This window comes from Myxocyprinus asiaticus, chromosome 42 (assembly GCF_019703515.2).
Source record: "Myxocyprinus asiaticus isolate MX2 ecotype Aquarium Trade chromosome 42, UBuf_Myxa_2, whole genome shotgun sequence".
In the NCBI taxonomy this organism is placed as follows: Eukaryota; Metazoa; Chordata; class Actinopteri; order Cypriniformes; family Catostomidae; genus Myxocyprinus; species Myxocyprinus asiaticus.
The window spans coordinates 2509507-2522347 of NC_059385.1; the positions used below are offsets into that span (position 1 = coordinate 2509507).

Below are 12841 nucleotides of genomic sequence, written 5' to 3' on the forward strand. Positions count from 1 at the left end.
ATCCACACACAACTTACCACACGCCCCATTGAGAGCGAGAACCACTAATCGCGACCATGAGGAGGTTACCCCATGTGACTCTACCCTCCCTAGCAACCGGGCCAATTTGGTTGCTTAGGAGACCTGGCTGGAGTCACTCAGTACGCCCTGGATTTGAACTCGCAGCTCCAGGGGTGGTAGTCAGCGTCAGTACTCGCTGAGATACCCAGGCCACGCAATTTGTTTTGTTAATCATTAGTATATGCCAGGTGAGCAAGTGTAAGGACAGTGGAACTGTTGCACTGTCAATAGTAACCCCCAAAACTCCAAAAGCCAATATTAAACATGAAACATTAACAAATCTCCTCCTATTCTCATCTTGCTCAAAAATGCTCCAAAAATAACGCTTAATTTCAATGTTTGTTCACCCCATCCAGTACCATGCAAACATGCTGGGAAATGGAAAACCTCTGGCCAGTTTCATCAATGCTACAAAAAGTATTCATGTAGTCCCAACTCAAATGGCTCAAGTAAACGTACATTTTACACATTTAATTGTATAGAACGCAGTAAAATCAAGTTGTGACAAAGTATTCCAGAATTGTATTTAGTTTTTTTGTATTTTGTTTTTGTTTTTGTTTTTTGACTAGTGCACTCCTAAAAGTTGACATAATTAACTGTAGCAGATGTACGCATTAAAAATGTACAGTTTTTTTTTTCTTTTTTGAAAACGGGGCAAAAATATTGATGACTCAAGATGACTGTTGTTAATTTTTAAAATTAATATTTCCGTGTTGTACCAAGTTAGAAGGTTCCTTGTATAATTTACAGCATTAGCTGAGAGAGAATTTCTTTCATATGTAAGAAAATATTCCCAAATGAATCAGAATAGAATAAAAAAAATCAATAGATTCCCAGCCATAGTTATTTTCATAACAATCAAGCACCCCCATATTCACATTTTACTTTTGAATTTTACATTTTACTTTCATTATTCTGAACTATGATTCTCATTAAATATTTAGTAACAATTGTGATTTTTATTTAAATCAGCTGTAAATAAAAATTATTCTTGTTTTATATATATATATATATTATAAGAATAATTTTATTTACAGCTGATTTACATAAAAAAAATCACAATTGTTACTATATAATATAAACAGTGTATATACTGTATATACTAATATATATATACATACATTTTTTATATATGTTTTTGCATTACAATAATGAGAATTTGATTTTTTGCATTATAGTAATGAGAATTTTTGGGCAGAAAATAATATAGTAATGAGAAGTACATTTTTTATAGTAATATAGTACATTTTTGTGACATCGAATCAAGAGCTTGTTAATTGCAATCAAATCAAATTGGGAAATCTGATACCCAGCCCTAATTATTTTCATGACAATTAAATGCACTATGCAAAATGCTTTTAAAAGTAGTCTTTATTTTCTATATTTTCTAATTTTTTAATTTATTTTTTGGGGTGAAATATGACCTGGACATGTTCCATGCAGTGGCTTATAAACTGCTACATCAGTACTTGTTTTGTTCCTTTTTAGCATCTATAATGACATCCTGATGAAATGTGAAAGTTGCATGTTGAAAATGAGGAAGTGTTGAAAATTAAGTCCGTTCTGAGAAACCCGTGAGCACCTCTTGAACAAGTTACTCAACTCTCTTCTGTATTTAAAGCCACAGTCTAAATTAAACTCACAATGCTACTGGTGAGTAATTGTCGTGTTCTGGAATCCCAGTACTGACTGATTTCAGTTCAGTAATTTGCAAAATGTTCCTGAAAATATCAACTTCACCTTACAATTGTTGGAACATTGATTTTTATATATATATATATAATAGTTTGCACATTTTAGTTTGAAGGATGTTTAAATAATGTTGCACTAAGAAGGTTTTGAAATATTGTGAGAATGTTTTTCAACTACTATTATACAAAAGTTAGTTTCAGTCCACAAAAATGAACAAAATAGCTTGCCATATTGTGTCTTAAAGGTAAAAAAAAACCAGGATCACGCTGGCGATTGTGCTGTTGAATTGAATATCAGTGCGGCTGTGATTTGGACTTAGGCACTAAGCAAATTCAAGTGTGATATTTCTTAAAATACAACATTTAGGCATTCCAAATACATTTAATTTAAGAACATTTGTTAAGAACGGTTGTGAGTTGATATTTGCACAACCTTTACACAATGTCAGCCAGTGTGTATGGAACATTCCCTGTTAGGTGCTTTAAAGCAAGTGATTTGTTTTCATGGCAAACAGGGGTGGACTGGGAAGAGAAATCGGGCCTGGATTTTACATAGAAACTGGCACAAATGTTGTTGTTTGAGGGGGTGGGAGGAGTATCGCTGTCCTTTTCTGTGGCCCCCTTTGGTGCTTTGCGGCCCTCTTCAGCCTGTCGCAGCCCATTCGGCATAACGCGGAGGCCCGTTTCAGCTTATCGTGGCCCGTTTGGCCCCGTTTCGCAGCCGACCCATCGGAAAAACTCCCGGTTCTCCCTATTGCCAGTCCGCCCTGCTGGCAAGTGATAGTTAGAATATAAGACAAGTCGACCGCCCGGATTCTGTACAGTGCCTGAGAGTGTATGTTCTGAGATTGATGTATTAATAGTTTTCTCACAATTGTCTCAGTAGGACGTCCTGTCTCGGGAAGTACTGAGAGACATTTGAGAGCTTTAGGAATTGATCTCGGCTCTTTAAAGAATTGCATCATCAACCAGAACTGAAGAGGAAAATCTTGCTGTTATATTACACAATCAGGACACAATATTCTTTGACCCACATGTGAATGGAGTGACAAACTTTGTTCTATTTGACACTGATTTCACCTTTTGTAAAAAAAAAAAAAGTCTCTGTAACAAATTTTAACATCCTGTTCTTAAAACGTTTAATGTGTTTAAGTGAAGTCAAGTGTGTAATTAATTTTTGTACCCCAGCTTAATAAACAGAGCCATTTATTAGTACCGTAAGCCATTTGTAGGTTGATTCTCCCTAAAAGTGTAAACACTGACAATCAACCAAAGGTAGACTAAGGAGGATTGTCCGGGAAACCTGTTTGGAAACCACTGTTATTTTGCAGTCCTGTTTCATGTTGATATACTGTAGGCTCAGAGATGACACACTTCAACTTTAAGACGTTTGTCTAGAAGTTTATCTTCTGCTGACTCAGAGTGTGTGTGTGTGTGTGTGTGTGTGTGTGTGTGTGTGTGTGTGTGTGTGTATACATAGCTCATTCTCGGCTTCTAGAATAACTGGTTGGAGGATCTTCAGAAATAAAGTAGAGATCCAGCAGTCAAAACAAAACGTCTTCCAGAGGTTCCTTTTTTCACTTTTCATGCACTCGCTTTCTTGCCATTTGCTTCATGGAGGACGGAGCCAAAGGTTTTGAAATGGTCCCAGAGGAAGATTTTATTGCTCCGAAGTTGCTCAGGAGACTTGTACGCAATATTAGTTATGTTTTACTGAAGTATACTTCGTCTCAGATGTTTCTCTTCAAATTCCTTTGGAGAAACAATAATTGACACAAATGAGACAATTGTTGTTAATGGCTCGCCCACACTGCCCCAACAATTGCCAACGTCAACAAACACTATTTTAAACATTCTGCTGGATTTAGACTGTTGGGAAACATGAATGTCATTTTCATACTTTTTCAACAAAAAACAAAAATCTAACAAAACCCAACAATTGTGTTTGTTGGGCCAGTGTGAACTAGCCTAAAGAGTAGAGAGCTACAAAATAAATGTGGATAGCTTTAGATCACTAGGTCTTCTGAGAATTTGAGAATGGTTTGACTTTTGATTGCAAAAAATTGGTATCTTGGCAGATCTGAGCACACTTTGAGCTCTCTTGAGAAACTCTAGAGGAGATGCATGTGAGATTACTGGGGGGCTTTCTTTCAGGAGGAACGTCTGAGAAGCAGGAAACTCTTAATTTAGTCTCTGGCCTAGTCTAGGAGAAACAAAGAGATCTAATTTATGAACGTATTCATATGGCAGAATATCTATTCTGGACAACCTGTTGCCCTTTAAACTACTCGTCCCCAGCATTTAACATCTGCATACGTTCTTATTCATTCTGTCTGTTGAGTATACAAACCATATTTGCTTAACTTTTTCAACCACACAAAAAATGACTATATGTCACTATTAAAATCCATTGAGTTAATGCATGTTGGGTGCATTGCGTATCTGTGTAAATACAACTCTAGTTTGTGATTCATGTACATGTGCGATGTTATGATGGGGAAGATGAATGTTTTTATCAAATGCTTCTGCTAAACATTTTGGTACCAATTAGTGGTTTAAAACCCCATGGGTTTTCCAATGGCTGATAAATACACCGATCTGCCACAACATTAAAACCAGCTGCCTAATATTGCGTAGGTCCCCCTGGTGCCTCCAAAACAGCGCCAACCCGCATCTCAGAACAGCATTCAGAGATGATATTCTTCTCACCACAATTGTACAGAGCGGTTATCTGAGTTACCGTAGACTTTGTCAGTTTGTCTGGCACCAACAATCATGCCAAATCACTGAGATCACATTTTTCCCCATTCTGATGGTTGATGTGAAGCTCCTGACCCGTATCTGCATGATTTTATGCACTGCACTGCAGCCACACAATTGGCTGATTAGATAATCGCATGGATGATTGTTGGTGCCAGACGGGCTGGTTTGAGTATTTCTGGGATTTTCACACACAACAGTCTCTAGAATTTACTCCGAATGGTGCCAAAAACAAAAAACATCCAGTGAGCGTCAGTTCTGCGGACGGAAACACCTTGTTGATGAGAGAGGTCAATGGAGAATGGCCAGACTGGTTCAAACTGACAAAGTCTACGGTAACTCAGATAACCACTCTGTACAATTGTGGTGAGAAGAACATCATCTCTGAATGCTGTTCTGAGATGCGGGTTGGCGCGGTTTTGGTGGCACGAGGGGGACCTACACAATATTAGGCAGGTGGTTTTAATGTTGTGGCTGATCGGTGTATATCTAGTGATCTAGGTGGGCAATATATTGCCTATATATAAGATAAGATAGGATAGGATTGTAATACAATTAATAGCAATAAAAACAACAAATAATTGAAAACGGGGAAGGTGCACGATCATTTGACTCCTGTCAGTAAATGTTTATTGCAAGCTTGGCTATAACTTTCATTAATCGGCCAATCAGGCACAGTTATTGGCCAATATTGGCTAGTTTTGTAAGAATCTAACCAAAAATGTAAAAAATGGGAAAGAAGTTGAAGAATTGGCCTTAGAAAACTAGAGGTCGACAGATAGTGGATTTTGCCGATATCATTAACTAAGGTGGTGGAAAAGGCCGATAACCGATTAATCGACTGGTAGTTTTTTTTTTTATTATTGTTTTATAGAATGTTAAATTAATTTCTGTCTTTTCTTACTATGACGGACACAAAAATCTTCAAGAATCTAAAATGAACAAAATCCCAAATATAGTTTATTGTGCAACCAAAATTCTAATAATGACCAGAACTTTTACATATAAACAAGCCTGAAATACATGTGGGACTCTTGTTTTGAAATGACGGAGACTTGGTCCCGTTACAATGCTCTATATTTAAGTATTTACCAAATTAAGCCTTTTATAGCCTACATATTCACCAGATGAAGGGTTTTGTGTATATACTGTATATTTCAACCGATGAGGTTTAATTAGGAGTAAGGTTGATTACAAGATATGAAGTTGGAGATACGATGTATGTGCTGACGGAGCACGTTTCCCAGTTATATTTATAGTCGCAATTTTCTTTGCAGGCTTTCGCTTCAATTTAGAACACTTGATTAACTGATCAATATAAGAAAATATGCATTGAAGCGAAGATAAAAATGTGGATAAATATTGTCAATGATGAAAGATTTAGATATAGCAAATCCCCAAGAGTGTTTTTATTTCACCTCTAGAGGCTGCAATAGATTCTACGATAAAATCCTCCTGCACCGGCCACAGAGGAACATGGAGGAATACAACAAAATAAATATATATATATATCGGCAAGAGGTCGACCGATAGTGGATTTTACCAATACAGATAACTAAGTTGGGCAGTACCTGCCAATAACCGATTAATCAACCGATGAATTTCAATGAAAAAATAACACTCAAAGTAAAATAGTGCTGAACTTTATTACAAAAATAAACAGTACTGACTGAACCATGAAAATGTATTGTACTTTTTAAAATCAAACAAATATATAAATATTAATATATATGAACTACGTGCTGAGTGACTCCAGACAGGTCTCCTAAGCAACCAAATTGGCCTGGTTGCTAGGGAGGGTAGAGTCACAAGGAGTAACCTTCTCATGGTCACTATAATGTGGTTCTCGCTCTCTGTGGGGCGCGTGGTGAGTTGTGCGTGGATGTTGCGGGGAATAGCGCGAAGCCTCCACACGCACTATGTCTCCGTGGTAACGCGCTCAACAAGCCACGTGATAAGATGCGTGGATTGACGGTCTCAGACGTGGAGGCAACTGAGATTCGTCCTCCGCCACCCGGATTGAGGCGAGTCACTACGCCACCACGAGGACTTAGAGCGCATTGGGAATTGGCGTGCCAAATTGGGGAGAAAAGGGAAGATTTTTTTTTTATATATATGAACTAATATTCAAATTTTTTAAGTCAGCTGATTTTTAAATTGACATTGTTTCCTTAGTCCACAAGAGGGTGCAATAAATACATAAACCATTCAGCACCGTTATATTATTGCATAGAACATTCCTATCCGGCAAAATGAAAATTAATGGGCAAAACCGATATATCGGCCAACCTCTAATATCGGCAACAATCTGCATAGATTTTTGCCGATAACCGATAGTTCCAAAATGCAACTATCGGCACAGATTAATTGGTAATTTTTTTTTTTTATATGTTCTCATGCATTCTCATTTTACAGTGTGGTGCATTTATCATAGTGCTTGCTAGAACGTGTTTAAAAAGGACTCTCTGAAAAATAAACATTAGCAAACAGATAGGTATCGACTGATCAGATTTTTAGCGTATTGACAGCAAATTTCCTAATCAGTGCACCCCTAACAGCAAGTATCAAGTATTTACCAAACTGAATCAAAATCTTGACCACAGAACTGTGGGACAAACCAAACGGTGAACAATTGGCATCGTCACACCTCTACTGTGTAGATTCATATTTGTGGCCATCACACTGACATGTGTGTGATTGTGTTTGAACAGGTGAATCCACTTCTCGAGGCCTTTGGAAACGCACAGACGGTCATGAACGACAACAGCAGCCGCTTTGGGAAATATATCCAGCTACGCTTCCAGAACTCATCAGGTTTGTAGAGTGGACCAAAAGTAAACAATCAACGCTCTGTCGACTTACCTTAAAGAATCGTACCTTTGGCAGCTTTTGTTGGGTGTGTTTCTTGACCAATAGACCGAGTAAACATTAACCTGAGTTCCTCAATCACTGCAGTCAAAGGAGCCAAAATCAACGAGTATCTCCTGGAGAAATCTCGGGTGGTGCATCAGGATGAGGGGGAACAGAACTTTCACATCTTCTACTTCATGTTGGTGGGAATCTCCTATGAAGATAAAGAGATCTACGGTCTCCTCGATCCTACGCACTACCGGTGAGTCACCTGTGACGTCATGCCTTCATGAAACTGAATTATGCCTGTCATAGATTAGCATGTAACCCATGCGTTTAATTGTGAGGTGCATCACATGCTGACCCCTATTGGACTATTTGTGGCACGGATGGAATGTTTCTTTGTGAGACGTTCATTGTGTAAAAGACAGACGCCTAATTGTCGGGTGACAGAATTATTATAGGGTTTTAAGGAGCATCATTCTCCTAAATAGGAACATTCTGGCTCCAAAATTGGATTGGATCAGCCATGTTTGAAGCCGGCAAATAGCTAATATGCACACACAGATGTGAATAATACAATTATTCTTTTATAAATTTGGTTTTACTATGGTTAAAGGTATTTTTGGCAATTCACTGTTGCAGCCAGTCGAGAGTAGCTTATTGCTTTATTAATTTATTTTAGACAAGTGAGATTTGAAAATGTATTGATCAAAGTAATGCAAAACGTAGAGGAAGAAATGCTTCATATAAACAAACCTGATAGGACGTTTGTGAAATTAGAGTATGTTTACAGTATCTCTGTGTCTGTCAGTTATTTGAACGGCAGGTTTGGGCAAGAAGACGTGGCGCAGAACTGGCGTGTAAAATATGCTGAAGTGTGTAATGCCATGGACATGGTGGGCTTTGAAGAGCAGGTAAGAACGACGAACTTAGAAATATTGATGATACCATCGCAATAAATGCGGAATGCTTACTTCAAAAGTAATGGTGACCAGTTGTAGCTCTTAAAAAAATATACACTTTCACTTATACAAAAATCTTAATGTAAAACAAAGTTTATTGACATGGTATGTGTCAACTACCCAAATACTAAATTCACTAAATTCATCACATAAAAGTACTTTGTCTAATCTATGAACATTTACGTACAGTTGATCTAATACCATCTCATTTGCAGGAAAAGGTGGACATGATGACTATTCTCGCTGGAATTCTGTCACTGGGGAACATCACATTTGAAACAACAGACAACGACGTTCTGAAAGTGTGTGAGGGGTCGCGTGGCTGGTTAAAAGCAACTGCTGTACGTTTCCTGTTCTTTTCTGCAGATGTTGAGCTGTTAGTGGTGGCATAAGTGATTGCCAACGCTTCACAGGTCACAGTGTGTCAATATAGGTGTGAGCACTGTCAACCCCTAGTGGAGCTTTCTGTTTACTGTGAAACAGATGTTAACCCTTCTGTCTGAACAGTGCTGTTTTAGTAAACAAGTGTGAAGGCTGTCAGAATTAAAGTTCAAATCACAAATAAACATGGCAAGCCTCAACTAGAGAAACACGCAAATTAACATGCCACAAATGCTTCTATAGAAGCATGTGATAGATTAAATAAAATGGAGGCCACCATGATGCTAGGGTGTTGCCAGGGCATTGGCATGTTGTTGCTACTAGGGCTAGGCAATGTATCAAATATTTCACAAGATAATCATGATGATTTTACTAGTGACATAAAATTAAGCATCATCGATTATTTTTTTCGTGAAAATCACAAAATTTCCTAAAGAGTGAGTCATTAGACTTATTTCAGCGGTCCTTTAGGACTGCCTTTAATTACAGCAGTACATAGGTGTTAGCGGTTTCTATGCGGTCATTAAGGTGTTCTAGGTGTTTTTTATGTTTTTTCTAGGGTGTTCGTGGTTGCCAGGGTGTTGCTATGCGGTCGCTAAGGTTCTAAAAGGTTTCAGATGAGGTTGCTGTCTGGGATTGTTAGGATGTTCATGGTTGTTAGGGCATTGCTGAGCAGCCTCTAAGGTGTTCTGAGTGATTTTTAATATTGTTGCTAAGGTGTTCGGTGTTGCTAGGGTGTTGTAAGTGTGTTCTGGTTGTTTGCTAAGTGGCAAAAGTCAAGAGAGATCCCTGATATTATAAGATATGACTTGGTCCCTCCTTCAATGTAAATCATTTCCGTGCAGTCACTAAGGTGTTTTGAGTGGTTGTTAACGGGGTTGCTATGGTGTTTACAGTTTCTAGGGCATTGCTATGCAGTCACTAAGGTTCTGAGGATTTTAATGGGGTTGCTAGAGTGTTCATGGTTGCCAGAGCGTTGCTATGTGGTCAGTAAGGTGTACTGAGTGGTTTTTAATGGGGTTTTTAGGGTGTTTGTGGTTGCTTTGGTGTTGCTATGCAGTCATTAAGGTATTCTGAGTGGTTTTTAATGGGGTTGCTAGGATGTTTGTGGTTTCTAGGGTGTTGCTATGTGGCCACTAAGGTGTTCTGGGTGGTTTTTATTGTAGTTATAGTTGCTATGCAGTCACTAAGGTTCTGAGGGTTTTAATGGGGTTGCTAGGGTGTTCATAGTTGCCAGAGCGTTGCTATGTGGTCAGTAAGGTGTTCTGAGTGGTTAAAATGGGGTTTCTAGGGTATGTGTGGTTGCTAGGGCAATGCTATGTGGTCAGTAAGGTGTACTGAGTGGTTTTTAATGGGGTTTTTAGGGTGTTTGTGGTTGCTTTGGTGTTGCTATGCAGTCATTAAGGTATTCTGAGTGGTTTTTAATGGGGTTGCTAGGATGTTTGTGGTTTCTAGGGTGTTGCTATGTGGCCACTAAGGTGTTCTGGGTGGTTTTTATTGTAGTTGCAGTTGCTATGCAGTCACTAAAGTTCTGAAAGGTTTTTAATGGGGTTGCGATGGTGTTGCTATGCGATCACTGAGGCTCCGAAAGGTTTTTAATGGGGTTGCTAGGGTTTTCATAGTTGCTAAAGTGTTGCTATCCATTCACTAAAGTGTTCTGAGTGTTTTTTTAATGGGATTGTTAGGATGTTCATGGTTGTTAGGGCATTGCTGAGCGGCCTCTAAGGTGTTCTGAGTGATTTTTAATATTGTTGCTAAGGTGTTCAGTGTTGCTAGGGTGTTGTAAGTGTGTTCTGGTTGTTTGCTAAGTGGCAAAAGTCAAGAGAGATCCCTGATATTATAAGATATGACTTGGTCCCTCCTTCAATGTAAATCAGTGGAATTTTTTTCACCCATTTTATTGTCCGCCAGGAAAAAATTTATTTGCATGAGCTATTAGTAATAGTAATGCTTTCCTTTACAAGAGCCATTAACAAGCCAATTGTTCACAAAAGGCTTCAGGTTTTCAGGAGACAAACGGTAGCTTACAGTCCCAGCGTCACTTCTACCGCCTGTTCTACTGTTTAATCAGGTGAATTACGAGCCGCTCGCACAAAGAAACTCTTTTAAGGGTAAACTGAAGGAGGTGTGGGCTCTGCCTTCATCTGGCCTTTTACGATAACACACAAAGGTCACGAGCGGCTATGTTTAGATTCTATTAGGTCGTCCTACACATATCAGTCAGTCAATAGTAGTATAGACCATTTCAAGAATGTAAACAAAAACAAAGGAATTAGAACAGTCCAGACGTATTTCCGGATCCTTTCAACAAAGTCTCTTTTTCATGGTAAGTCAGTCCACTCGGCGGCCATTTAAATGCTCCCAAGTAAATAAACCCATGATATATACGTCTTGGTTGACTTGTCACATTTCGTTATTCATTGTTCTTTCAGAGTGGCATGGTTTGTTTCTTTTTAGTGCTTCTTTGTGTGGTAGAACAATCCGAGCGCAATTAGTTTATTTATATATCTCATTTCATGCACAATAATACTTTAAAATGCTTTATAGCCATTGTTAATAGAAAGAAAAAAGATAAATGGTCCTTTTAATATAAAAGGTCTATTTAAAAATCACTTAAAGGGATAGTTCACCCAAAAATGATAACTCTCTCATCATTTACTCACCTTCATACCATCCCAGATGTGTTTGACTTTTTTCTTCTGCTGAACACAAACGAAGAGTTTTAGGAGAATATTTCAGCTCTGTAGGTCTGTACAGTGCAAGTGAATGGTGGCCAGGACTTTGAAGCTCCAAAAAGCACATAAAGGCAGCATAAAAGTAATCCATACGACTCCAGTGGTTTAATCCATGCCTTCAGAAGTGATATGATAGATGTGAGTGAGAAGCAGATCCAGAATATTGAAGTCCTTTTTTACTATAAATATCCACTTTCATGTTCTTCTTCTTTAGTTTTTAGGCAATTCGCATTCTTCATGCATATCGCCACCTACTGGGTGGGGCTGGCTTAAGGTGGAGATTTTTAGTATTGGAGATTTTTTTTTAGAGATTTTGGCCCTATTCACTTCCATTGTAAGTGCCTCACTTGTATTGAACCTGAAAAACTCTTGTAACCCTAAAACCCTCAAATCTGATCTGGTTGATTGAAATGCTGTTCAAGGACCAGCAAGGATGTTGACCGGGAATTTTGTGCCACTCATAAACTTGGCTGTCGTTGTTTGTAACCAGGGTCAGTTTGGTGTTCAGGAAGAGGACTTATTGAAGAGTTTGACCTGCACCACGTCAATGACACGAGGAGAGGCCATCCAACGCCTGCACAACCAGCAGCAGGCCGAGGGTACGACAGCACCCCTAACACACTTTCACTCTACACACTTGCTTCCTCAAACACCCTCACATCACATGTGTGATACTGTTTCACATGGCAGCTGGTTTTAAAATGAAACTCATGATTATCATTTCAGATGCCAGAGACTCCATCGCTAAATTGGCGTACGGTCGAGTGTTCGGATGGATCGTCAGTAAAATCAACGAACAGCTCGCACCAAAAGTAGACTGTGATGTTGAACTCAGTGAAATTGGTAAATGAACTAGTTAATTCAACAATTTGATAATTCACGTCAGGGGCGGACTTGGAAGAGAAATCGGCCCGGGATTTTACATAGAAACTGGCCCAAAAGTTGTTGAGCGGGAGGGGGAGGGAAATCTGGCCCAAAAGTTGTTGAGCGGGGGGTCGTTGTCCTTTTCTGCGTATTGCTACCCCCTTCGGCATATCGCGGCACCGTTTTGTGCCCAGTTCTGCATAACATGCCTGCCCATTTCAGCATATCATTGCCCATTTGGCCCCGTTTCGTGGCCGGCCCTTCTGGAAAAGTCCCGGTTCTTTCGATGGCCAGTCCGCCCCTGATTGACGTGGTAGACCAGTATGGGCAGATGATGATATTTGGATTGCAGATATAATGCCAGTATATTATAAATAATTCAGTTTCAAAGTAGAAATAGATGCACATAAAATAAACACTTATTTAACAACATATGCACCAAAAATATTTGAAAACAAAGCATATTTTATGCATCGATAACACTGTCGTTAGATTTCAAGACTCTGGACCTGTGCATGGTAAAAGGTCGATGCCT

General features: G+C 38.9%; 1 protein-coding gene across 1 annotated transcript in view; it reads left to right on the plus strand.

Annotated features, from left to right (window-relative positions):
• Nucleotides 1-12841, plus strand: part of LOC127433063 (myosin-IIIb-like) — a 62361-nt gene that overhangs the window by 10582 nt on the left and 38938 nt on the right. The window contains exons 5-10 of the mRNA XM_051684701.1: nucleotides 7223-7325; nucleotides 7467-7623; nucleotides 8176-8278; nucleotides 8542-8667; nucleotides 11933-12041; nucleotides 12169-12285. Coding sequence (XP_051540661.1) covers nucleotides 7223-7325; nucleotides 7467-7623; nucleotides 8176-8278; nucleotides 8542-8667; nucleotides 11933-12041; nucleotides 12169-12285 — 715 coding nt within the window. The remainder of the gene's footprint in view (nucleotides 1-7222; nucleotides 7326-7466; nucleotides 7624-8175; nucleotides 8279-8541; nucleotides 8668-11932; nucleotides 12042-12168; nucleotides 12286-12841) is intronic.